This window comes from Rhea pennata, chromosome 6 (genome assembly GCF_028389875.1).
Source record: "Rhea pennata isolate bPtePen1 chromosome 6, bPtePen1.pri, whole genome shotgun sequence".
In the NCBI taxonomy this organism is placed as follows: Eukaryota; Metazoa; Chordata; class Aves; order Rheiformes; family Rheidae; genus Rhea; species Rhea pennata.
In genome coordinates this window covers 12,592,927-12,620,606 of record NC_084668.1, presented here as the reverse complement: position 1 = coordinate 12,620,606, position 27,680 = coordinate 12,592,927, and the positions used below count along the sequence as shown (strand labels likewise).

Genomic DNA, 27,680 nt, shown 5'->3' with positions numbered 1-27,680 from the left:
TGCAGAGGTCAGTGATCAGACACCATGCAGGACAAAGCAAGCAAGGTTGTAACCAGCAGATCAGAAAGCTTAGGACTCTCCATGCTACCACATGTCTTCTCAAACTCAGCATATATTTATCATTGCAGAACAACTCCCAGCAGCACTATAACAACCAGCAAAGATCACAACTCACAATTTTGCTATCTCATCAGCCCAGTCTTCTGCTTTACAGTCTCCTTGCCTCGATGTGGACACTTCCAAAGATGCATAAAAGTTACAGCGCTATCTTTATTAGATTGACAATGAATCATATTTTAATATTAGTCTCATTTTAAATTCTAGCTCTGTTTTAGGTCATGCCACAGGTTAGTGCAATAGTCTTTTGAAAATGAGTTTCACTCCTACCTCATACTGAGATGTAAAAGTAGCCTCCACAACACAAAACCACCCCACAATTCAGCAAAATTCTCAGGGGAAGGAGAAATCCTTTGCTGTGCTGGCAGAGCTGAGCAAACAGTGTGTCAGCACTCAGAGCTCAACTTTACTCATGAGGCCAGAAATCTCAAGTTGGCTTTACCCCAAAAATCCTCCCACACTTGCATATCACCCTCCTGCCTTGTCTTCCCATCACCACCTCCACTTCATTACTGGTATTCTCTCTTTCTTTAATCTGATCTGTTGAAATCTTTAATTGTACATTAAATATGTCCTCATACCAACTGCTGCAATTTCTAGCTTCATTGCCTTCCTAAATCTCCAATCTCCACTCACAATTATGAGGATTCAAAAAGCTGCTGGCAGACTAATCTTTTCTACAAAATAGACCAACCCTACCCTATGTCACAACCAGCAGTTTTCCTCTTACTCCTCTCTATATCCAAATCTAACTTGAAATGTTCTTCCAGATGTCTCATTTTCATGGTTTCTCTCAATTTACCCTTCTGACCCCACATTCACCTCCCCCACTCACACTTCTTTTTTCTAACAGTCTTTACCTTCCACCCATGTTTCTACCTCATTTCCTGCCCACTTAATCAATTCTTCCAGGCTCAGCCAACTATAACATTCCTTCAAAGATGGGAGAAACAACGAGCTCCCACCAGTGGCATAAGCATCTCTGGGATAGCTGCTTGCAGTGAGCCATTCCCCTTCAACGAGAGCCAAGAGGCAATAAAGTCGCTAATGTCCAAGAATAGGTAGGTAGGAAACAATAGTATAAGGGTAAGACTTTTTCTCTCTTGGTATCCTGAAAGAGAGAACAGCACCAAGTCTCAGCTGCCAAGAAAAGGAAGAAGTCTGAAAAAAAGGCTCTGCTCCTTACCACCCTCAAGGGAAAAGAAGAGCTGAAGAATCACCATGAACCTTCACAGTGTAATAGTAACGTGATGTTACCATTTAAAGTTTTATCATATCTAGATGATTTTGTGCCTTGGGGTTCACTATGTGCAGCTCCTTCTTAAACTGACCTTGCTGAACTTCTTCCATCACAAGAGAGAAATGGCACCTGGTGACGTAAGCATGGCTCCAAGGGCCCAACACTGGAGCCCTCTTTGTCTTGGACAAATCAAGAAACCCTTTACTGCCTCTGCTCTTCCAACTGTTAAATGGGCTTACTGACACCAGCCAGGGTATCAAGGCCTAATTATCTGTAAAGCACTTGAAAGCTGTGATGTACAGCAGGTACTGTTGTTAAAACATACGGAGCATCTCAAATCTTTGTTTCCTAAATTTTAACCATTTCTTCAAAACAAGTGTTGCTAAATTGTTTCAATATGGAGAAAAAAAGAACTTAGTCCAAACCTATTTTTTGTGAAAGTACAATTATGACTGCTTGTTTGTCTGTTTTTTTATTAACACTGAGCAGCTGGCAAAACACATTTGTCTGTCAGCAAAAACTGAGGGATTCAAACTCATATAAAGAAAACATCAGATAATAACTATGAGCTAGTGCTTGCTCTCATGTGCTGTTATGCTCTCCTGGGGGCTCCCCAAGGAAGGAGATTGAAGGACTGTGCATGGCACTCCCATTTCTCCAGCATTTCTGCTCTATACAGGAGCCCACTCTTGGCCCATTCTGTTTCACCTGGGTTCCTCTCACCTATTTGCCCATGGTGAAGGACAAGCAGCAGTTCAATGGAGACCTACTCCTGTACCAGGGGACAGCTAGACAGCAAGAGACATCAACTCTGTGCATGCCCAGGCCTCAGGCTGGGTGACTGGGAAAGAAGAGAGAGGCTGTTGCACCCTCAGCTTGGCTCCTGTTGCTCCAAGTCCCACAAGGCCACAAACTTCAGTTACAGTACAGCAGCTGGACATGGCTGATCACTGCAAATGAGGCACAAATAGTTGCAGAGCAAGAAGAGACACAGTCACAATGCTGATAGTGCATGATATACAGATGTAAAACCATGAGTCAGGAGCACATCCATCTGCATGGCTGAGATCTATCTGAATATCAGGAAAAACTTCTTTACTGTGAAGGGGACTGAGCGCTGGAACAGGTTGCCCAGAGAGCTTGTGGACTTTCCTTGGAGATATTCAAAAGCCATCCAGACACAATCCTTGGCAACTTGCTCTAGGTGACCCAGCTTGAGTAGGGGTATTGGACTAGATGACCTCCAGAGGTTCTCAACCATTCTGTGACGGGGCCATGGGTGTTTGTCTGCATGGCACAACACTGCAAGGGAAGAACAGACCTAGCTTTCCTCAGTTGGCTACCAACGCTGCCCTGACACTGCCTTCTCTCCTCATCAAAACCCCTCAAAAACCTCGCCTGCTATCCCTGCATGGCACTGCACTGCCTCATGGCACTGTAGCCCTGCACCCCACCATCTCCTGGTGAAATTATTCTCACCAGTATCCCACACAGCCCCACTCTTAGCTCATCCAAAGCTTCCTGGTTTTCTTAAGCATGTTGCAGAGCAGTTAGGTACTGCGAGTCAGTGTTTACTGAGACAAGCCCTGCAGCTGTCACGCAATCTCCTTCGCTGAGAAAGATAAGGTGAGTGCTCATGCATCACTTGCAGCTTCCTATGACAGTCTGATCAGTATAATCCCTCTTTTCAGACAGGAAAGCAAGCTGCATCTTGGCTCGTACAGCCATTGCAGTCTGATGGAAAAAACACTCTTGACATCATTCAACCTCTCCCACATCTGGAGGCAGATTTTTTTTCACTAGCCTTTCAGCTGTGCCTCTACTCCAGCCACTTGTGCCAACAGACACAGTGCATTTTCCCACTAGCAAGCACTCCCGAAGTCAAGAGAGGGCAGAGCAGGTGTGGCCAAGTCCACCTTCTTGAGTTTCACCAGCACGTACCTAGATCTGCCACAGAGGCAGATGTACCCCCATTTTGATGAACATCGGAAATAGAAGTTGGTCTTTGCTGGCTCACCAGAAACTGGGGACTGCTGAAGTCCAATGAACAGTCTGTGCTTTTTAGCTAGCCAGGCCTGTGCGGGCTCCTGTCTTGTGCAGACAAAGGGTTCAACCGTGAGTCAGCTACACTAGTGAATCAATGAACCAAGTGATGAGGGGAAACCGTAACCGTAAGAGGAAAATATTGGAAGACTTTTGAAATGAGCCTTTTCTCATAAGGATCGTTGTTCTTAAGTCAGAAGCCAGCTAATAATAATAAGGGATTATCAAAGACCACATTTCACCAGTGACCTCCACGTCTTTTATTAATGTGCTCTAACACTGAGCAATCCTCGTGTATAAAATACAAATCTGAATTTTGCAGCTGAAGCTTCTTCATTAAATAACATTCTTCAGATCACCCAGCGCTAGTAAAAAGGAAGGAACGGATGATTTATGAAGTCACAGTTTTTAAAGCCAAAGCCTAAAGAGTTTGTTAAGGATTTTATCTGCACATCCCAAAGCTAGAAATGATCATAAAAACCTCTAATCCACTCTACTGTATATTGCAGACCACAGACTTTTATCCAGTTAATCCTATATAGAGCCCAGGAACATGTTGGACCTCTTAAGCACTTGCTTTAGCTATGTTAGAGAAACAAGTTGGCCAGCTGGACCAGTGGTAGCAAAACTCTCTAGGAACAAAATTGTATGTTACAATTTCCATTTAGGGACTTGATCTGTTCTGTACTGAGTACTTTGACTGTGACCTAGCTAAGCACATAAGCAAATAATGGTTTCAAGTACACAGTCCCATAGACTTCAAGGTAAGTACGTATTTTAGTGCCTGACTGAGCTGGGGTTATAGTATTCATTACCTTACAGGGTGAACCCAGCAGGGTTAAACAAGAATATTCTTAAGAGAGTGCTAGTACTAAACTGAATTTTATCAAAGCATAATGACATCCTTGGATGGAAGGTTTTAGGAGAATGTGATATATTAATACTCATCACAAGTAAATGTCCTAAATAAGTGATGTCTGCCATGCCACTGGCTCACAAACTTACTCAGTTAGGGAATAATGTTAAGTGAACCTCAAAACTGAGAATGAGGTCTCCATAAGGCATGTTTTGGTTTGCACTGAACTACAGAAGAAGAAGAAAAGCACTTTGTTTTGCTTTCCATGCAGTTTCCTTTCACTGAGGTGCTCCCTGCAACTCAAAAAGCAGCAATCCACTTCTGCTCCCTAGACCCAACCATTTGACCTACGCCACGGAACAGGACTACTGCTTGTTGGCGTCCTTGCTGTTACACCAGCGGTACTGCTGAAAATACATGGAAGCTACTCTGCTGTTGACCAGAGTGTTGCATGGCCTTGGTCCATACATCCTACCTTGGTGAACTTCTGCATATCTGTTCCTCCACACCACAACACCATGCTCACTCAGCCCCTCTGCTGAGGACGCCTCCCCTCGTCTCTTCACTGCTGCTCATGGTCAGAGGATGCTCCTTCACTGGAGCCCTCATATCTCTTTAAAGCATCACCTTCCCCCACTGCACCATCTGAGTTACTCCACTTCACCTCCTGAAGCTTCACTGTAAAATCTTCCTTTTTTGTCCTGAGTGTGAGGGATTCCCACTGTGTAAAGCACTTTGTGAATGAAGGGAACTCTTCCAAGATCTCTTTTCTTGTGGAGGCCCCAAGGAACAGCACACTGCATCATTTTTTCAATCAGATCTCATTGTGTTTATTTGTGAAACATCTTGGACACCATTAATGGGGAAGTGTCAAAGGACTAGCATCATTATTGTTATAATTATCATTATGAAATGAAAAAGAGATTGAGAGCTGCTGGGTGTAATTTTCAAAAGTTTGCCTGAGAGCAAATTACTTTCCTAACTGCTGTGTATTTATGGCTTTATTAGTCACAATTTTCAAACAAATTCTAAATCAACCCTAAGGAAGAAAATATCAGCTTCATTTGCCAAAGTCTCATTTTTCAAGATTAAAAAGAAAATTGCCCAAGGCTCACTTAATGGAAACAAAATCTTTACTGAACTGTATTGAAGGTCAAATATTCTGTAGTATACCCCAATCTTATGCACAGGACACCATTAGTTACCAGTTAACACTCCATCATTAGTTAATGTTTTGGCTCCCTGTATTGAGATTCAAAGGCAGCAAAGCTATGAGCTAGAAGAAATTTCTCCCATAATGTATTAGCCTTCCCTTTGATGTTTAGCTAGATGTATTTCTCAGGCTTTACCCCACAACCTTCATCCTTTGTTAACTAAAGTTTTGGTTGGATTGTCAAAATCTCACTAGCTCAAGGAAAGTATAAGTCTTTATCAAAATTTCCTAAGGGACTTTCCTAGCTGGATTTTGGAGTTGATGGATGCTAATGTGCTTTTTTTCCATCAATGTACAGTAAAGGGAATAATGTATTAGTGACCAACTCAGCAGTAGTGGGGGTGTTTGCTAAAATGTCAGAAACGTTCAAAAGAAACAAATCATACCCCATGATCCTTCAGCCCACAAAGTTAAAACAGCTTTTGCTTTCATCACAACAAGCAAACACTTAACTGCTCCCCACAGAGCTCAGTGTTCAAAGCTGGCCAGGTTTCAATAAAATGTTGTTTAAAGAAAAAATATTGAGAAAATATATAGCAAGCCACATTCAAGCAATCTGAATCACATTCATCTTGTAGGAGGTAATAATTACAGATAGTCTGAAGTAAAATCCCAGATTTAAACCCTCTTGAACTAACTCATTTAAAACACCTAAGCAGACAGAGCACCCCGTCTGCATTTAGGAGAGATGGAGCAGCAGGCAGTGGGTCGCATGCTGCATGCCCAGAACTCACGCTAGCACTTACGAGACAGTCTGCAAAGCTGCGAAACGCAGTCCTGCGAAGATCCGGGATGTAAGCTATTTAGCCAAGCCTACCTCTTCAGCATGAGACCAGCTGAGGTGCTTCTGAGGACAAAAAAAGGCTGCAAATATTAAAGCAGAGGAGCACAAACGATATTCTTGCAGCTCACGCTAACAGCCATGACCCCGGGGAGAACGCACTGGCAGACAGAACACAGAAGGAGCCGGGGAGTCTATCATACTTTTTCCAAAGCATAACAATGCAATGGATAGAACTAATGAGAAATAAATAATTGTAGAAATTGCAAGTGAAAACCTGTCTACAGCTCATTTCCAGCTAAGTCGTGAATATCCAAGCGATTCATATAATGCAGATGAGTTTGCAAACTTCCAAGCGCTTCCTTGGTAAACAAGCTCAAACCAAACACTCCCCACTCCACCCATGACAGACATACATGCACATGTCAGTCCTGGCTCTGGCTCGTGAAGAAAACCAAATCTTACATAGCCTTGCTATGGCAGAAGACGCTTGTGGCTGCTCCCGAGGGATGTGTTGCAAAGGGCACTCCAGACGTCTTTAATGAGTCACTAAGCTGCTTCGCATCTCAGAAACAGCTGCTTACAGTGAAGGCTACTGCTGGAGAAACACAGCAGCGTGGCAAGGGCAGAGCCCAGTTGCAAATGCTGGGACTGATCTATTGCTTACAAGATAGATGTAGAAAAAACAAGCAAGTTAGCACATGAGCAGGAGTGACAGGAATCAGAGACGTTTCTCAGGTGTTTGGCTTACCAAAGTGGCCCATATGCGAATTTCCGAGCAGGAGCTGTGCTGCAGTGACACATTGCTTAATGCAAGGGGACTTGTACGCACCTGTGCATGCAGGTATAAATAAAAAAGGCTGCACTAAGAATATACCTGACTTGTTTCACCAATTTCCTAACTCACTGAAAAACAAACAAGCATGCAAGATCTTAAATGTAGCTACCCACCCACAGTCAAACAGGTAAGAAGGCAGCAGAAACAGGCTCTTTGGAATTAAAAGATCATTTTCCTATTGATCTAACAAGGGAAATCAAACTTTAACTGGAGTTTCTATATGCACAGAGTAGAACAATCCAATTATCAGATGCCAAAATCGGGTACCTTATTACTGTTGGGGAGGCATACTATGAGCTGCACTTCTCAGCCCCAGGGAGCCTGGGGCACCGCTGTGTTCGGTGCTGCACAAACACGCCGGACAGAGCTTCCAGCACAAATTCCTAACCTGTCGTCCGCAAGCTCTGTGGAGTCTGCTAGGACAAACCATCCAGCTCGCAGCCCATTCCCAGCACTCTGGGAATCTCTCCTGGCAGCACAAGCTTTGAGCTTGAACATATGAAATAAGCACATCCGAGGTCCCTTGACTTTTTGAGAGCTTTTTCTCTAGGTGGCTGGAGGACTCTGTAAGGAAACAGTCATTTCTGCAGGTCTGAAAAGAGTTAAACTTACATCTTTTTCACATGTAGCTTGCACGAGCAGGTCATATATTTTATTCTCCCTCTTTCTTACCCCTCCCTAGCAATACAAAGTGATGTCAACTCAGTCTGGCCCTTCACTAGTATGGATGGGATACAGAATCTTTCAGAAAAAAGGCTAAATGGTTAACAGAAATGAACTTCACTTGGATTCTTCCACGACATTAAAATCCAACCAACAGGAAATTAAGAATATTGCACTCTGGAAGCAAAAGCACAATAAAAAGAGAGGCTGAACTCAAGCAAAGTGGGAACTGAAGACTGAAGAAGCACCAAACCTGTTACAGGCATCCGCTTTGTCTTGCGGCTGGAAGCCTGGCCAGCAAGGTTGCGAACAAGAAGCTATTCAACCCCTTTGTAATGTATATTGTTTTGTTAGTCTGTTTAATCTGGCAGTAAATTAATGCCTCCTGTATGACTGAACAGTCTGAGGTCTTATTTATTATTACTGCCCAGCCACTGAAACTTGTTGGGGTAATATAATCCTCTCCCCTGGCAGCGGGAGCATCCGCAGAGCCGCTGCGGGGGTTGTGATCCACGAGCCAGTGCGTTTGGAGACCCGCAAGGAGACCCACGAGCCTCACTGCTGAGCACCGACACTCAGCACCAGCTGAGCAGGTAAGATGCAGACTCCTCCGCTTGTCTCCTCTGGCAGGCTGAACCCGCTTGTGTTGGGGTCAGAACAGGTTATAGTCTTAAAGTGAATAAAATTATGTACTCAGATGAGTTTTCAGAGGTGTGAGGGCTCTTCTATAAGATTTATACACTACGGGCAGTGGGAACGAGGTGCCTTTGATTTCATTTCCAGTTGGGCTTCACAGCAGACAGCACAGGATCAACCTGTATCTTGAACAATCATGAGGAAACAGGTGCCAAAAACAAACAACAACCATGAATCTAACTTGGGTTTAAGAGACGCAAGTGATAATCTGAGACATTTGCTCGACATGACTGCAATTTCCTTCTTTATTTCTTTTGTGTAATTGTTAAGTTCTAATTAACTTTCACCATTTTTTCCCTTTATCATTAAAGGAGGGAAGGGAGCAAGAACAGTGAAAGGGGAGGAAAGACTGCTTTTTTCTGGGAATCTGCCATGCCTGATTAATACAAAGCAAACTGGCAGATTATGATTGTAATTACACAGCCATCCCTTCTGCAGAGAAGCACTATATGACTCATACTGAGCGTCAGAAATGCCCATCTCTTCCTCGGGATCAGGATTCAGGGCTCCAAAATTCCCTGCAGAATGATATGTCTCAGCTTTGGATCCTACAAACCTGTCCTCTGCAAACTCAAATTTCAGTGTCTCTTGGTTAGTATGAAGAGCACACACATTTTCCCCTTTCTGTTATCTATAACATACTCACTACCGTATTTATCTATTTAAATAGCCAATTGAGTTCCAACACGTTTTTAACCACAAGGGTTTCTCCTTTCACCCCTCCCCAGTTAAACAGATGGTCAGACTTATTAAGCAATTAGAATCAAAGTTTATTTACCCATTCCACTGGAACAAGGTTAGAGCCAGTGCCACCTTATGTAGGCTTAAAGATTCTGCTAATTTACTTTAATCCACTTAAACCTTTAAAGCATAGATAATGGAAAACAGACAAGAAACCTCTTACACTTTCCAAATGAAGAGACAATAGTTTCCTCCTCTAGAAGAACCCTGAAAGGTCAGCAGAGAGCTCTTTGACTGCTTTCTTCCTGGAAACCCTATCTCAAAGGTCACAAAACCCCTACCAAATTGCCTTTAGCAAAGAACCTAACTTGAGACACATTGCAAGGTATTTAATTGCCTTTAGCAAAGGCAATTTCTTTAGCAAAGAATGTAACTAGATATGCATTGCAAGGCCCTAAATGGGAACCAAAATCAATAGTTCAACATTTAGGAGGAAATCACTTTTAGCAAGGAGACTCAACTGACGATGCTGGCATACTGAGCTTAATATACTTGACCAGGGTGAATTCAGAAATAATGTTGATGCCTGTCATGATCTAAGTGTCGTGGGGTTAAGTGGACAGATTAGACAGAGAGCATCCTAGGAGTACACAAACACCCATGGACAATCCAACAGGGATAAGAATATGGAAAACCCCATGTTGCAGATGAACAGAAAAAGGACTCCCCATGTTTTTATGCGCAGTATGGCAGGACACTGAAGGGCAAAGGCCCCCTTTTACATTCTTAAAATCTTGTGAAGTGCAGTGCCCAGATGAAAGACAGAAAAATTACTGGCAGAGCTGATAAGTTCATACAGAAAAAGCAACAAACAAAAAGGCAGCCACACACTGCAATTACAAAACAGATGTTTCTCTTGCATTCAGATATATCCAAATGCTTTATCGCTCTTCACTCATTAAGTACCCGGATCTGGACAGCCATGTGAGGTACATAAGCATTACAGAATCCATTTAGGGAAAAGAAAACTGAGACATAGTTTCAGGATGGCACAAGATTACAGGTAGCCTCTACCAGAATTGGAAATGGAGATTTTTAGACCATCAGTCCCTAAACTGACTGAATTAAGTAACTCCTGTGAAACCGCATAGTGAAATTGCTGTAAGGCCTCAAAGTGAATACGATTCATCAGACCACTTGCACTGGCTTGTGAATCACGGGCTTAAGGAAAACAGCGCAGACTAAACCTTCATCCATAACACCACCTCCAAGGACTTCAAAATGGATCATCCTACTGGAACTTGAAACAGGAACAGAAGCTCTTACCTTCAAAAGCAATTGTGGGGTGTTCTTTCCTGACACATTGCTGATGTTCAGCTTCAGAGTATTCAGGTACATTCTGTGATGCTGAGAGATGAAAAGCAAGAAGAAAAAGGCTTGGCAATGACAGGGAAATAGCCTTTAATCTTGAAACAACCATGACTGAAGGGCGGCTGCAGATCTAGCTTCCAAGGTAGACACGGGGAGGATACCTGAAATAAAAACAATTCCACTTTCAGAAAGATGAACGTTTATCCAAAGTGTGTAACACAGGTTCAGCAGCGTTGAGGTTCCCCTTTCATTCCAACCTCGCTTGTGCTGAGTACACATGACAATATTCTGCAAAGAACACTTTAAAAAAAATGAGCCAATTCACAATCATATTTGGGCTGCTAACTTCAAAAAGAAATGATGTGCACAGCTCCCTAAAGATCTTTGTGTACTTCTGGCTGTTTGTCCTCATACAGAAACTGGAGCGCGATGCCCAGCACTGACAAAGAACAAGAAATCTGCAAATACTCCAGGTGTAAATATGTCCCCTAATGCAGACACACTCCTCAGTTCCACAGTGTGTCGTGTTACATTCAGGAGATTACTAAGGGTAGGGCAACTCCAGATGTTGCTACAACACGTGTGATGAAAACTGTTGTAATAGGAGATTTATACGTTTTAGCACTGCCTTTCTAAATGTCTTGAAACAAGAAAAAACAATTTAAAGGTGTTGCCAGAAAAGTGCTAATTAGGGTGCAGAATAAGAATTAAAAGAGCTTAATGGAGGGGAAATGGTGAGAAATGAGTCAATTGCCTGCATTACTGGGGGATGCTGTAGTTCCCAGTCACAAGAAGCAAGACACAGCTGAAGAGGAGCAGCACTCCCTACCTCTCAGGCTAGGAAAGGGGCAAGCCATGGCTTTTCTACAGGAGCCATTCTTAACAAAAGAAGCAGAAAAGATATAGCTAAAAGCACTCCCAGGGCCTACCAGGCCTGTGGAAGGGCATGGAGGATTAATTAGCCAGTGCCACAAGCTCCCCAAGATGTTGCTGCAGCTTAGGAAAATCTGCATTGCCAAATTTAATCTTAATGACACACACATTGTATTTTCCTATTGTAACTTTGTCCAGCTATTGCAAGAGTGTGTTTTCAAACAGCCTGCTGCACTTAAGTCTTATCTAGTGATAAAGTTGATTCTGATTAACTTCACATACTAACGAGATTTTCAATTCCTATAGGTGTAGTGACCCTCGAAGGCAGTGTAATAGTCAACTCCTTCAGTGCCTGATACCTCTGTATTTTATTTGGAGTCCCCAGGACAGCCTCAGTGAGCTGTACTGGCCAGCCTGGGAGCTGGTAACATGAGGCACCAACAAGCAATGACAGACTAATGGCATGGAGTAAAGCTCCGCATGGGACAACACCGCAACACTGCGGAGCCTGAAGAAGTCTCCAAAGGTATTCAAGCATCACAGGAGCAATCATGCACTGCTTACAGGGCTACAGGAAACAGCTGGCTTGAAAGACAGATTCTGTGTTTCATCTTTATCTATATTTCTCCAGGATTTTAAACACTAGTATAAAGATGAACTGCCAGTGCATCTATTCCGTGAATTCTCAGCAGCTGCTACATGCTGTTGACTGAAAAATAACAGTGAGGTGGCATTTAGGATTTAAGGTCTTTTTTTCCAAACTAGTGCAAATGAGAGATTACAGCCTTTCACATTTTTTCCAGTCCCTAACACACAGGGCTTTATAAAACCTCCCTCCAGTTATCCCAAACAGGTTCTACAGCACTTCACTAAGGAGGATTCTTTTTTAAACGTGGCAAATATCAAGCTGAATTAAAAAGTGGGAGTGACCGAAGTAAGAGAGATGAAATCATCCAGAGCTAAGGCCAGCACGGTCTTTAGTCATTAAGTGCAAGCATACTGCTGGGCATACATAAATCGGTACCACGGCGTCTCAGATGACAAGAGATGTGCAAGTCACATTATAACGCAAATTACTGACAGTAAAGCATCAGATTATGTTTTCAGCCATTGGTTTACCTGACAGTTGTTTTTATAACAGATCCAGGAGTTAAGTACAGTGCACACGTGAACCCTGGAGAGATGCATTTTGCTTAGCTCTTGGATTTATGGTTGCAGGAGAGACAAAAACAAGCTTTCCTTAGACAGGAGATGGCTGCTGCTGGGAAATGCACAAGAGATGTAAAGGACTTCTTCACTGCCAGATAACCGTGCTGGAAACTGGAAGAGACAGCCATTTGTATGCACGCTGTCCTCCTCCCAATGCATCTGTAATTGGCTAATTCTGGAAATAAGGTGCTAAGCTAGAGAGACCTTTGATCGGAATTAATATAGCCATTCTCCTGTACTAGTTATCCAAACAATGATCTCAAGTCAGGTGGATGAAATTCTCTAATAATCAGGTGATGGTCCTCAGCGACACATGGTAGGGCTTCCCATGCAGGCCTCCAATGCTCCTCTAAGACTTGATGGGGTCTAGGATCAGCAGAAGAGTAAATCTAACCTTCACACTCATCAGGGTCATGGAACCATAAAAAGCTGCATACAGGAAAGCCGCATAATGTCTCACAGCCCATTCTCTGCCAAAGCAGTGTTCCTTATTGTACATTTACTACTGTTTTGTCTGGGCTAGTTGCAAAATGTGCCAAGTAGCTGGATTTCTGCCACTTTCCCTGGGAGATTTTACCACAGCCCAACAGACTTCTGTGTTCCTTAGAAAGCTGTAACCTGTATTCGGGGTAAAGTTCCATTCTCTTTATTAAAGTTCGGGTTTATCATTGCAGGGAAATCCAAAGCGTGCATGAAAATCATGGTTTCAAAATTAATGTGAAATGGAAAATAATATACAAGACAAAGATGAAAAAGAAACAACATAAAAAAAATCTTTGTATCCTCCCCTATCTCCTCTGCTTCCTTCCTCTGAGTCTACCGAATCTGGGGAGTTTTCATGTGCCGGAAAATTAAACAAAATCAATGTCACGTACAGCCCTGAACTGATACCCGTTGACTACAGTGGATAATGCCAGCTTGATCAAGGGTGACAGAAATCAGAGCCCTGGAGCATCAGTGAACAACAGTCAGATACCAGATAGCACTGCAAAAGGTTACCTCTTCAGGCTGCCCCTTCCTAGGCTGCCTGGGTCACTTTCTTCTCAATGATTTTAAAAAGGCTTTAAATAAGTAATTGCTACTCCTAGTTGCTGCAACTTTATTTCTGGAAAAAAGTATAGTCCATATATGAAAAAGCACCACGTGCAGCAGATCAGTTGTATACCAAAAGCGAACTACTAACTGCCTGCAAGAGTTTGGCAGCTAGCTGTGAAGTGTAAATGTTTTAATAGCCAAACTCAAGCCTCTGGTTTTGCCCCAGCTGTAGATTTTCACTACGAGGCTGGAATCTGAGCAGCGCTTAGGACCAGTCTGCCCTGGCTGCACTGCTAAAACCCTGCACAGGGCAGAGTAGCTGGGGTTCACACTGCTGGAACTTGCCCTAGTGTTAAGCCATTTAGACACAGTTTAAGTGCTATAAAAAGAGGTGTTCTTCTTAGGATCTCTCTGCTCAAAATGGCTTAGGACTCAAGAAATCAGCTGTCAAGGCTTCAGTACAGATGAGAGACAAGAGCTCAAATCCCCAGTTAAACTGAAATCCCAGACAGGACATACCATTTCAATTCTTTATTCACTCATCCTGATGTATCTTTACCACCCTAGCTATTCTCTCCCCCCCCCCCCCCAAAAAAAATGCAGACACATAAAAAAAGGATAAAAATGTCCAATAAGATTATCTATCCAAGTTAATCTGCCCGCTCCCTCCTGCGAGCAGGTCCTCTGCTCCTCTGCGCAGTGCCCAGGCCCTCTGATGAGGGCTTCTCCGGCACAATGAATCCCTCTGGCCCTGCGCCAAAAAGGTCAACCCGTTCAGGCTCCATTGGATCCAGTGACATATGCTCCAGAGAGAGGTATTTTGTACAGCACCACTTTTGCCACCATCCTCTTGTCTCTTAAATCAGGATCTCTTTGCTCATGCACCTCCCCAGCCGTAACTGGTGGCACTGGAAAGGAAGCGCTGATCCTTCTCGGTAAAGGAGATCTGCATGCTAAATGCGTCGCCCAAGCTGAGATTTGCAACCACACCATCCATATGAGCACAAACCCGCTGCCACAGGCCCATTCCTCACCCAGGCCCTTCCAGCGCAGCCTGATAGGGGTAGCATATAATTCTGCCTTGCCTCGTGGCTTCTCTCTCTTGCACAAGCGCAGCATTCAGGGGATCACCCACAGTCCCTCCCTCATTCATTCTTGGGGCATGAGTCTTTTCCAACTCACCCTGCATTGTATCATTGTAACTCCATTGATTTCCCAGGAACTAATCCTGATTTACAGAGGGTAACTCAGATCAGGCCCCCTTTGACTAAAGCTCCGTGTCTAAAAGAAAAATACCTTCAATCAATCTTCAAGGCTTTAAAACAAAGCACACTTTAAAAATGGCTGTACCAGGAATACATATCCTGCTTTCCTCTGACTATAACTCTCATTTTGACTTAATAAAATGTGACAGTGACGTTTAAGGATAAAAGAAAACGCTTCATCTTTCATTTTAAAGAGAAGAGATGCCTTTAAAAAAGACTAAAAAAAGGAACATCCCGAAAAAAAGCATTAATTCCTCCATTCAGATTCTTCTGTGATCGGCATAATTATGATTTTATTAGAATACAATGACAGAGAGAAGATGACCAGTGGAAAGAGGTGAATACCAAAATATTCAGAAAAGTACTGTAAGAAAAAAGGCAATAAATATAAACTTTGCAGCGCAAGGCAGCTCAGCAATGAAGCGATGACAAGCTGGCACAGGCAGCTCTGCCCTAGAAAACCGAGAACGCCAAGGCCAACAAAACCACAGTCCTTTCTCTATTCATACGCCTCTCTTCGCCCTCCCCTACCACCCTCACCAGCTGGAATTCGTTCCATCGGACTAGCTCCAAAGGCTGTTTCACACTATCGAAGAAAAAGGCACAGCTTTTCCCTCTGTCCCCGGCCACGTCAGTACGCTCAGCTCTTCACTGTGCTCATCAAAAAATGACACTGCAGTTGCATGTCCTCACATCAAATCCCATGTACACCTGTAGACTGGGCTCCTGCACGCTGAATGTACTTTCATTTATTTATTTTGAGGCAAGGGCATGGGACTGATTGGTCAAACTAATGATCAGATGAGTTTGTGAAGAGGTCTTGTTTTGCTTTAATTAAATCGCCCTACGATCTTCTGAGTACCTCCAGTTTCATGACCAGTTATACTTTGCAGTTCTTGCTCCGGTTGGGTTTTGTTATGCTCCCTTGCGTCTACCTTGTTAAGAGATTCCCATGGCCTTCATTACAACACACATCTTCACAGTGAGCTTGTTCTCACCCCAGGAAGACAGGACGACATTTTCATGCATATAATCCAAGGGTTATCATTTAAAAAAACCCTGCAATTCAGCAGCAGGGAGGATCACAAGAGTGTGCAGGTAATATGCTCTCCTGTGGCAAAGTAGAAACCTGAGCTCCATCCTAACCATTGCATCACTCTCAGCTCCTCCCTTTCACAGCATCTGTAACGTGCCAGTTACAGTATCAGAGTAGTTTTTACACCAGGAATAAAACAATCGAGATCTGGCAATACAAGTTCCTTTATTGAAACCTTCCTGTTATGTAGATATATATAAATAATTCAGTTAACTCTTTGCAAAGGAGAAATCAGTTTAACCTAATATACTCTAAGGTTCATGGCTCATGAAGACTGTAGCAGAGCTGAATATTAATAGTTTACAGTCAGAAATTGGAGCCAGACTCTTCTCAGTGTTGCCCAGTGACAGGACAGGAGGCAATGGGCACAAAGTGAAACACAGGAAACTCTGTCTGAACATAAGAAAACATGTCTTCACTATGAAGGGAGGTTGAACACAGCAACAGGTTGTCCAAGCAGGTTGTGGAGTCTTCATCCTTGGAGATACTCAAACTCCAGCTGGACGTGGCCCTGGGCAACTTGCTCTAGCTGACCCTGCCTGAGCAGGGGGTTAGACAAGATGATCTGCCGAGGTGCCTTCCAATCCCAGCTATTTTGTGATTCTATGATTTTTAGGACTCTATCACACAGAATACGGATACTGTATTTAGGGGCATTTTATTTCTAAAGCATTATTTGACTGCCGTTCAAATTCACCCAAGACAGATCAAGCTCTCAAACCAAGCCCACAAAATGTTTTCACTTGGATTAGGTAACAGAGAATGAAAATCTTCAATAGAGGCTCAGTATGAAATGAATTGGTGCGTGTCAGTCCAATTCTTTATGGACTAGTGTATAAACCCAATGAGCTATCATCAGCCACCACTTGCTTACTTGGCCTCAACAGAGCAGTTAATGGCTGAATGCTCCTGGAAACTGAAGTGTTTCCTCACCTTTAGAGGAGGCCCTCCAGAACAGGAACCTATTATAGAAAGCTTCCATTAAATAAAGCTGATTCAACAATAAAAGCCTGTGTAACAGAGTAAAATATACTGTACTGTTGGGTTCCTGCCAAACCCAGTGGGCATAAATAAATATCTGTTCTGCTGACACTCAGACCTACTCTTGAACAGTGCTAACCTGACCACACATTGAGTGCTTCCCCAAGTGCTTCAAGAGACCCTTGCCAAAGGGCTCTAGAACTTCTTTTTCTGGCTACATATAATATAAAGAAATGAGAGATTTTGTTAGGGTTTGTTTGGGGTATGAATTTAGCACTTGTGAAGGTGCCTTGGAGTCTGAAGTCTTCTGTTTATCCCAAGATCGTATTTGGCAATGAAAGCTTACACACATTTATTTCCCCAGTGGTATGCCTCAACAGTTCTCTAGAAGACTACCTTTATAGTAGGACTGGAAAGACCTGCTGGTCATGGACTGACCTCTTTGCGAGACTATCAACAGTGATGTCAAAGTAAAGCATTTTCTGTGATTCTGGGATTTAGAGACTGATTATGGAATTATTTCTCATATGTTGCATCTGTGAAATAGAGTCATGAAGACAGCCTCCCATCTGCAACGACACAGTTAGCAGCATGCAATGGATGCTACAGTACTTAGCATCATGGAGATGCAGACTCAAAGTTTCCTGCAGCCTGGATTGGAGATCAGGAGCTCCTGGCTCCCAGTCAAAGCTTCTGGACAGTCTATGAAAAAGACTGCTCAACTGACCGTTACACACAGTCCAATCGTTGAGGGGTCTCAAGGGCCCACAGGACAGCAGCAAGAATAACTACTCTAGGCACCCTGTGCACAGCAGGGCTGGGTGTCCAGCGCTCTGCATTGCTTGCAGCACAGTCTCTGCTCTCGCCGTACGTGTGAGGTAGAGTCCTCTGCAGTAAATCCAGTGTGCCAGGCAGGCTGTTCACATGCAGCCCCGTACACAGTGCAAGCACAGTCGATTCAGCATCAGGCTTGCTGCAAAAAGTCTGGTCGTCACCAGGGCTCTTTCTGGCTGGAGATTTGGTACTCAAGTCTATAGGCCCATGCCTTAAGCTTACAGAGATGTTCTGAAATCATGAATGCAGCTGCTCTTCTTCAAGTCGCTTCCCTGCACAACGTGGAAATGGCTTCTATATTTGCAAATTAGCAGAGCTACAGCCCCTAACACCATGCTGTGCAACCAATGTTGTTTCAACACACTCTGAAACCTGACTGTCTGGAGACACTGAGCTATTTCTACTGATTTCCAGACACGTTGTGTTGCAGCTCATACACTTCCAAACTGCAACTATGACATTACTGCTGGGAAACTGAGGCATGACACAATTCAGTGACTCAGTCACCAGTAATTGCAGTTTGGTTTTGATAGAATCAGAAAATGAAGTCAAGTCTCCCTGACTTTTCCAAATGCTTTTGACACGGGGCCTTCCTTTTTCTCCTAGTTTAATATGAAAACTGTAAATATCCTTGACTTTTAAGCTATTGGAGTACCAACCCTAGTTTTACTGGCATTGTTTGCTTATTCAGCTTTAATTACAGGTCCAATTGGAGATATCTGATGGGATGTTAGTAAAGAAGTTAGGGATAGTGACTCCAGACTGTAGTAGACCTAATATAGGCTGGTACCTTGCAAGCTCTCTCTTGAGCTCTTTGCTGGCAAGCCATGGACAAGTGCAGCACCCAGACTGTGCTGAGCAGACAGACAACCCTGCTAAACTATGTAGCAGCCACTGTGGTGGCCTTGTAACTGCACAATTGGGAAAACACCAAGAACAGGAAATTTTAAGAAATCCTATTTCTGCCTGTGACCTAAAACTATCTCCGTATTTAGGTCTTCAGCACATGAGAACGGAGCCATGAAATCTCAGCACCTGCTAACCTCCCACTTGAGAATCAGCCACAACATATGGCCTCAAATTTCCACAGAGCTTTTTTTTTTTTTCTTTTCCCCAATCTGAAGACTCCAGGGCATGCTCCAGGTCTTTAGCTCCTGTCATCTACCCCTTCTTCAGCTCCGTCCCACAAACCCTCCTACCTCTCTTATGCAGCTCCATGCCCCCAGGTCAGAGGTGGCTGCTACCCATCACAAACCCATGACACAGCTCACAGCAGCTCCTTCATATACTGATAAGTTGCAACAGCAGGATGAGAAATGTTACGCCTTGAACACTTGCCCATGCAGGAGATGGAAGCCGCAGCCTGCTAGTTTGCGTCGAAGGTCTGTGATTACCTGTTGCTTCATAACAAACACAGGCTCGTGGCTTAATTGTAGCTCGCAGAGAGTAAGCGTTAGGCATTGCTGTAGTGCAACTCCAAGTCTCAGCCTGCTTCGAAACAAGAATACGTCTTGCTGCAGTGTCTTTTTGGCTCTGCAATGCATCATTTATCATAGAGAAGCCTTTGGCTAGAAAGCATTCAAATGGCCAATATATGCCCCAAACGTGAACAGACAAAATAATCATCATCAACGAAACTCTTTTTTCTCCTGCCATGCCCGACTTTTTCCATATTTCTCGCAGCAGCAGCTACCTGTTGGGCTGTGTTAACTCTTGCTCTTGCTGGAGCAGCAGGGCTGTTCGCTCTGCCCTGCCTCTCACGTTGCAGTGGGGTTCTCTATGGGACGGCAGCGTCCTCCCAAACCTACCGGTTGCAAGACAGAACGAAAAGAAAGCAACGCAGCAAATACCCACAGCAATCTGTAATAACCTGTGATTTGTGAGCCATGTAAATGAAATGGGACCAATTCTTCAGCTGCTGAAAACAGCAGTGATATTTTCCCCAGAACGTCCCCCCCAAAAAAATACCTGGCATTCAGTAACTTCCAAAAAAGGGTTGAGCTGAATTCTCCTCCACTAAACATGTTCTGCAACTTCCCTGATATCAAAAGGGTGCGTTAGTTGCTAATCAAAGCTCACTAACCTAAAAACACAGAAATTACTATACTTGGTCACAGAAAGCTCCTTACAGCCCTTTTCTCAACGAAGGTATTTAGGCAATGAGAATGTGAAACAAGGTGAATCTAGAGTGATCCTTCAGCAAGCCCCTGGCTGCGTTCTTCTAATGACCTGGGGTCATAATTTTCACCGCCCACCCATTTACTTTTCCTGAAATATATAGTTTGGTCCCAGTGCTGTAAGATATCCTTCTCCCTAAATTCTGAGACATCAAAGCAATCCAGCATTTCATACAAACCCTACGGTCTGCTACCCAGCTGAGCAGCTCCATGCTGGAACCAAAGGCAGGAATATCTGAGAATAAAAGCTTGGATCGTCCTCCACACACACGTTGTTGATTCTGTCCAATGTCCAGCTACACTCCAGTGTAGAATATGCTCTAAGAAACATCACTAGTTGGGAGAAGCAGCCTGTTAGGTGGAGTATCCTAGCCCCAGGTTGCCAGCTCTCCTCTTTGGAAATGCTTTAAAGAAGCCAAACCAGCCCTCAGACAGAAATCTTGTCATCACCTTCCAGGGGCAGGGTCTGAGCAAGTGTTTGGTGGTTCATACCGTTTTAACGCACTCTTACGCCAAGTTTTCTGGAAAAGATAAATTATTTTTAATGAATTCCAATCACATGGCACTCCAACCCCCACACCCCTATGCTGCATATATAACCAAATTAGTTTAGAAAATGTAAGTTATTCAGGGACTTAGCTGTTCAGTCTGGCCTTGGAGGATTTACTCTCATTATGGCTTTTATGCAAATTCTGTCCTCCAAATCTCTTCTGAATCAATTATTACTAGATTAATTTAAACATGTCCACCTGGGGTGCCTGTATATCACGTGCCTCATGTTAAAAAGTAAAAAGGATGATAATGAATTCAGGAGGTGACTGAAACAGATTCCTGCTTTGTGGAAATGTGACCTTTTTGCATAATGTCATAAAAGAGAAAGTTCCCTTAAGAAACATGGCAGATAGGGTCGTTAACTTGGATCAGCTGGGCTTTCAATCACTCTCTGGAAATTAGCATGATACAATAAAAAATTAATAAGAAATTAAAAAAAATATCACTTTAATGCTCCAGACTATTAAAGTCATCGATGGACTACTAATTGAAATGTAATGCTTAATTTTAAGCAATGCCATTTTATTAATGGTAAAAACTTGAATTAATGTCATTAACCAATGTTAATATTACAAATCCCCTGAGGGATAACAAAGCAATTATGTTATTCACAGAACTGAAAGGGGGGAAAAAAAAGACGTAGTCTGTACACGACTTGGCTAAGGAGGGAGAGACGCCCTCCACCTGCATTTCCTCCGCCGAGAGAGGGGGTTTGTTTGTTTTTTTCAGCAAAGGGGAGGGAGAGGAAGGGAAGAATTTGCACTAAGGTAATTACTGCTGATTTTCAGGCACTTAATAGTGAGAAGATTATTCTGTTACTCAAACACCATACTGCGGGCATTCTGGAAAAATAATTTGGGAATGAGAAACTGATTACCCACCCTCCCGCTCGGAAGCCTCCGCTGTGTGCAGGAGGATCCAAGTGGCCACCACACAACTCCTTCGCTCGACCTAAAACCTTGATGCGAACAGGCAGACCCCCACCTGGCAGTAGCTGGCTTTATAGCGCCGTGCTGGTTTGCATCTGCCTAGGATCAGTCTCACCACCAAAGACATCACCTTTCGTGGTACTCAATGCCCTCCTGTCTATGTGAGGTCGTTATTTTACATAGCTTAGCAAGTTTGGCATCTTGTAGGATCTACCACTCATATAGCAGGATAGACAGGGCTTAGCGTTAATTAAAGAACCAAAACCAATGCTGCTGCCAACTGGCAGAAGTCACATCGCCCAGAGGGGATGAGATACTTGCATGGCACTGGCATAAAAGCGGATTTGCCTCAGAACAACCAGGTTCGAGATAAACCCTTGATTAGCTATGGTTTTATTGTTTCGTTGATAATTCAGGGACAACAAGGAGACTTGAGCTAGCCAGGGAAGGGAGATCTCCCCAAGGAGCTATTAACCTGGTTGTTATTCCTCAAAACTCCCAAGGTTTTTGCATTTCATTTATATAAAGTGAAAGTATTCCAACACTCCCAACAAGCTATCATCAGAATCCAGGACAAACACAGATGCCTCTTTCAGAGTGCTCTTTTCAAGGCAACTGGTCAAACATGTCACCAGTTCTCAAACAGTCTTCCTACATAGGAAGTGCTATAAAAATAGGTTCCTCTCTTTCACACAACATGCGGACGTGCTGCTGTAAACCAGCTTTCAGGCTGCTCAAGAGAGTCTTGCAACACTATCTATCCAATCACTTCTTAAACATTAAATTCCTTCCGAGGAAAAATAAAAATAAAGGAATCCCATTGATTACAACCAAGCCCTTTTATTTATGCTACCTAAGGCATAAAGCTTCCAATTCCAACCCAATAATTCCCAATAATTGAAACCCAATAATTGAAAAAAGACCATGATTTTCAATGAAGCAAGACTCTATCCCCAAATTTGGTCCAACATAGTAACAGAACTCACACTTGGCAGGTGGGACCAGGGTCCATCTCTCTTTGTGGCCCAGAGCACCGAGCCTCAGAGCTTTGGGCATTTTACTTAAATTGATACATTACTTAGTGATCTTACTATAAATGGGAGACTGAGCAAGAGGAAGAATTACCACACAATTTCCACCCTGCTTACCAATGAGGTCCAGCACATGGCAGGCTTCAGTCTGCAGAACCAGTTATGCTCGACAGCACGATGCCGTTTTTCCTGCAAATTGACAAACCTGTGCTTCTCTCTTACCTTCTCTCTCCCCCGTTTCCTCAAAGAGCAACATTAAACCTTCCGTGAAAAATCTCTCAAGTCCATTCTGTCACTCTTTGATTTTTCTCTCCCAGCTCCCCACTCCCTCTTTGAAAACCGAGGGAGGGGAAGCCACTGAAGACACCAAGGTCAAGGCAGAGCGAGCCAAAGTCAAATTCATGCAATCATTTAAAACCGCACACCATTAGGCTGTTATGGAGACACGAGACATTATGGATTGCAGCTTAATAGATCACAGCGGAGGATGATGGGGGAGAGGGGAAGAGAGAAATGTTCCCGATCCACTGAAACTTCCTGATTAAAGTGCAAGAGCGGGCAGGGGACCGCGACAGCGCTTGTGCTCATAAAGCCGAGACTTACTTCTCGATATTGATGGGCACGCCGTTGTCGCCAGACGCAATGTTTTGTTATTGCATGATTAATTGAAAGTCGCACGCAATGACACATTAGAGGCAGGATAAAGCTGTCAGTGGAAAGCGATTCTTCACAGCAAGTCCTGCCAGTCTCTACAGTCTGAAATTGCACGCGCCGTCGCAGACGGCCCCGCAAGCACAAACGCATTACATGTCTTTATATAAATAACAGTGACTAACAACGGCAGGCTGAGGTAATCTCTGTGGGATAGGAAATAGGGAAAAAGGTAAGACGGAGAAATTGTCTTCAGATATTAGTAAGCTTGTCCATGCTAATCTCCATCAAATGAGCCATTTCTCTTTTCCTCTAAAATAAAAACTGTTCCTGCTGGAGATGTATGAGGTATGATAAAAGGACATGTTGTGGCATAAATGACAACCAGAAGCCTTTCTTCTTCAAAAGGCCACTAGTTCTAAATCTTAAAAACGTATCTTGATCAAGACTAATTAAACTTCGACACAGGCGCTTTATCACTTACTTAGGTCAGTAAGTAAGCATCAGTAACTGGTCCAGCTTACTTTCTGAAGGCCCCTAGATCAAAGATTCTTTTATATTTCTTTTGGCAGCACCAAGGAGATATCAAATCATTAATTTTCTCCATGCACTTTATTCCAGTCCGAATCACTGTATTAAAACACAATCTAGAAAAAAACCTACACTGCTCAAGGGAAAGGACACAGCCCAAGGGGATATAGGTGCGCAGGAAATAGCTCCTGTCACTTACATTTTGTGTATACCAAATTCACAGCTGAATTGCCAATAACGGTCCAGAGTTGTCCAAACTTCAGCTGGAGCTTAGTGCTCCACTTCATATCCCACCGGATAACGGTTAGGTCTGCCACAGCGCTCAGTTTACTTGCTATCTGAGACTAAATTTAAGGCAATACCCCACTACGCACATGAGATGTATTTTAAAGGCTGGATGCAGGCAGACAGGATGGCATTACCTAAAGCCAGACGGTAGCCTCTCCGCCACAACTTCTCCGTTAAAGAGCTCCATTTCACACCCCCTTTGAGATGTTCAGTGGTTTGAAACCATTTCAGCTGCCCCCCTTCGACACCCCGTTACCAACCACTCCTAAAATAAGGACAAGCAATGCAAAGGCCTTTACCTGCTTATGAGATGGTCCTTGCAGGCTCGTGTAAACCTGCCAGTGCCAGAAAGGAGCCAATATAAATGAGGAGATGAAGCACAAAGCCTGGGTTGTCCTATGGCCTCCAGGCAAATAGCAATCTCTGTCCTCACCTAATCCAACCAGAACCCTGTGAGGGAGGAAGGCTGTGTCCACCGGCCTCTTTAACCACCGCTTAATGACCGTTAACTTTTTTCAGCCAGCCATTGATTCCAGTGGCATGTGCATTCACACACAATAATACCTCAGACGGCCTTCATTAATTTACCGTGCATAATTTCGCTGAAAGCTTTGGCCAATAGAATACCCCTAAACTGACTCACTAACTCGCGAAGATAAAGCACTTTCTGTGTGCGACCATTATGCAGATTCCCGGCGTTCTCCTCCAATAAGTTAAATAGCAGGTATTGTTCCAGGCCCACACATTTTTTGGACACAGCAAAGTACCAGGGCTCGCAGGCTTGAGACTGCTGCTTGAATATCCGGTATGACGATGAATATGTAAGATACTCTAGGTGGGGAAGCGAAAGAACAACAGCACAAAAAAAGAAGCCAGCTCACATGAAAAGCCTTTCTGCTGTGAAGTTCCTGAAACCCCTTACAAATTTCAACAATGGGAAGTCCTGGAAGCGAAAAGCTTTTAAAATACCGGGGGGAAACGCAGCAATATGGCAATATTCACAAACCTTGGCCCATTCATCTGGGGGGGGGAGGGATGCAGCAAACCAAGCGCATTAGAAACCACCTCTCCTGCAGAACAAAGGTTTGGAGCCCTCAGGAGCTCCAGTGCCGCCCATCAGCGTTGCAATAAATTAAGAAACTGTCAGCGTTTTCCCGTTATAAATCTCTCAAGTGTCCGCTTACGTACGCCGAGGTAAGATGCAGACCCTACTCCCGCAGCAGCGATGGAAGTGCAGACGAAAGAATCGCGGAGGTATCGGAGCCATAAATATAACCAGCGGTCCTACAGGATGTTAGTTTTAGGTTAAAAAAAAAAAAAGAAGGGAATTTTTATTATTATTATTACAGTTAGGTTGCCTTTAAGCAAAGTTACAGGGTGACAAGTGAAAAGCTGGCTGGGAAGGTGGTCCGGGCCGGGCTGGCGGCGGGCGGCGCGCTCGCAGCCGGGCGGCTTCTCACGGCTTTCCGCAGGGCTGAGGGCAGCCCCCGGCGCTGGGAGCCCGCTCCCGAGGCGGCAGCGGCGGCCCGCCCCCGCCCCGCTGCTCGCGCAAAACCCACAGACACGGCTCCTCAAACATCACACGCGCAGGTGAAATGCGGATTTAAAAAAAAATATATATATATATATAGGTCTGAAACTCAATTTAGTCGAGCTCAGATCCACGAGTCGTCCGCCCCAGCGCTTCGGTTCTCTTCGGCAACGCTGAACCGCTCGCAGGAAGCTCCGGCACAGCAGGAACCTTATGCATGAATCAGGTGGATTAAAAGCAGAGCTCTTCTACAAATACTTAAAATAAATTTTCGTATTTTTAAGAAAGTGGCATTCTTGTTGTTATTTCACAACACAGACTGTAAAAGAAGGTTCCATGTCTTTCAATGCAAAAAAAAAAATATATATATATATATATATAATGAAGACTAACAACTTATGTAGAGGAAATATGTCCACATAGGGATATTCTTAAAGTGAAAAACACCAAAAGTATTTTGGCAACACAGACTTAGTACAAAGGATGCAAGCCATTATCAGAATTCAGGTAATGAAAACTCAGAGAAAACACCACTGCCTGCAGTTAATACCGTTAAAAACCATTAATAATGCTGCTAATTACACATGCTTAACGATAGTTTTGCCTGCAACTGTAATATCACAAAGTTGCTAGTGAGAGGGTCTGTCTAGGGAGTAACAGACATTTTCAAAAGCCCCTAAATACGTGTTTACAGCTGACATGGGAAAAATTGATCTAACACTTCAGCAAAAGATGGCTTTTCTTTTTTTCTTCTCTCTTTTTTATTTATTTTTTGGGGAGGAGGGCACATCTGATTTATTCTCAACAACGAGCTCTTCGCTGCTGTTCTGACTTGCTAGGGTAGTTCTGGCACCCTGATGCTGGCCCACAAAAAACAGGATGAAATAGACTACTGGGCTGCAGGTCTCCACGACTCAAGTGGCAGCATTTAATCTTTTAGTAAAACATACCTCACTGTACTAGACATAAAGTAGTGCATATGTTGGATGATTTTGGACTGGAAGCAGTCTGTCTGCTCCAAACGGATAGAAGTAACGTCTCAAACACAAGACAGGAGATACTCTAGGCTCCCTGCGCGTATCCGTCGAGCAACATAAGAGCCAACCGCTTCCCCCTCCGTTCAGCTGAAATAGCAAATAACCCTTCACATTTTTCTAACCCTTTAAAGTGTTTCCACACAATACCATCATTTGTTCTTAGCTTCGGCATTAGCAGAAAAAAGCAGGGCAACTTTTCCCTCTTTAATCCTTGATTTTTGCATTAATTTTTCTATTGTATGGAATTTATTTACTGAAATCTTACCGTAATTTTCCTCATGAAGTAAACAGCATAGCACTCTGCTGCAGAGTTTATAGCAGCAGGATAAAATTCTCTCCATATGTCCGAAGTACAAGAGGTTCACAGTCAGAACTGGCAAATGGTGTGATTAATCCTGACTGCGTTTCAGCAAAGACAAATGTACAAATAACGTACAATTTCTCTCTTTGTGAATTACCACTTGAGAAAAACTCTCTGCCTGTATCATATAAACCCAAACCAATTTTTGAAGATTGTTTACAATAAATCAAATTTGGGACACTGCATGACTGATGAAATTTCAAACACTATCTCTTTATTCTTTGGGAGCTCCTTTTATAATGTCAAGTTAACAGAAAAAACACAGTGGATACACAGACGCCAGACACATTCAAAGGTTTCCATCTGGGCTTTAATTATTATCACAGTTGCCTCACTAAATTGAATATGATCCTCCCCCTCCTAAGGGCTTCGTCTTGTTTCTGATTTAGCTTACTTTGCCTTGATGAACAAAATCTGGTATAATCATTTCCTATAATGCCCCAGAGGAGCATCTTCCCGTGTACAAACTTGCTGCCCCATAAGTCAGCTTACAGACATTATTCTAAACTTTACTCAGAGAGGTTCTTCTTTCCTTTAGGAAATTATTGTGGAAAAGCCCTGGAGTAGTTTTCCTCCAAAGACTCCATTTAGATTAGATTAAGTCACTGTCATTATCACGCAGTCAAAAAAAAAAGAAAAAAAAAAGGACAAAAATTTTTAAGCGAATTCTTCCAAATGCAGGAGACAGACAAAAACCTCTTTCTCCCCTTCTAAACAGCATCACCTGTTGCTGACCCCACTGACCAGTTCATTATTGCTTTCAGATGTTAATTAGGGAGCCCAGACAGCCTGATCTTTGC

At 43.4% G+C, this 27,680-nt stretch overlaps 1 protein-coding gene across 1 annotated transcript in view; it reads right to left on the bottom strand.

Annotated features, from left to right (window-relative positions):
* The window catches only part of SEMA5B (semaphorin 5B), a 270,689-nt gene that overhangs the window by 125,160 nt on the left and 117,849 nt on the right, over positions 1-27,680 (bottom strand). The window contains exon 3 of the mRNA XM_062578940.1: positions 10,455-10,660. Within this exon, the coding sequence (XP_062434924.1) occupies positions 10,455-10,608 (154 nt within the window). The 5' untranslated portion in view covers positions 10,609-10,660. The remainder of the gene's footprint in view (positions 1-10,454; positions 10,661-27,680) is intronic.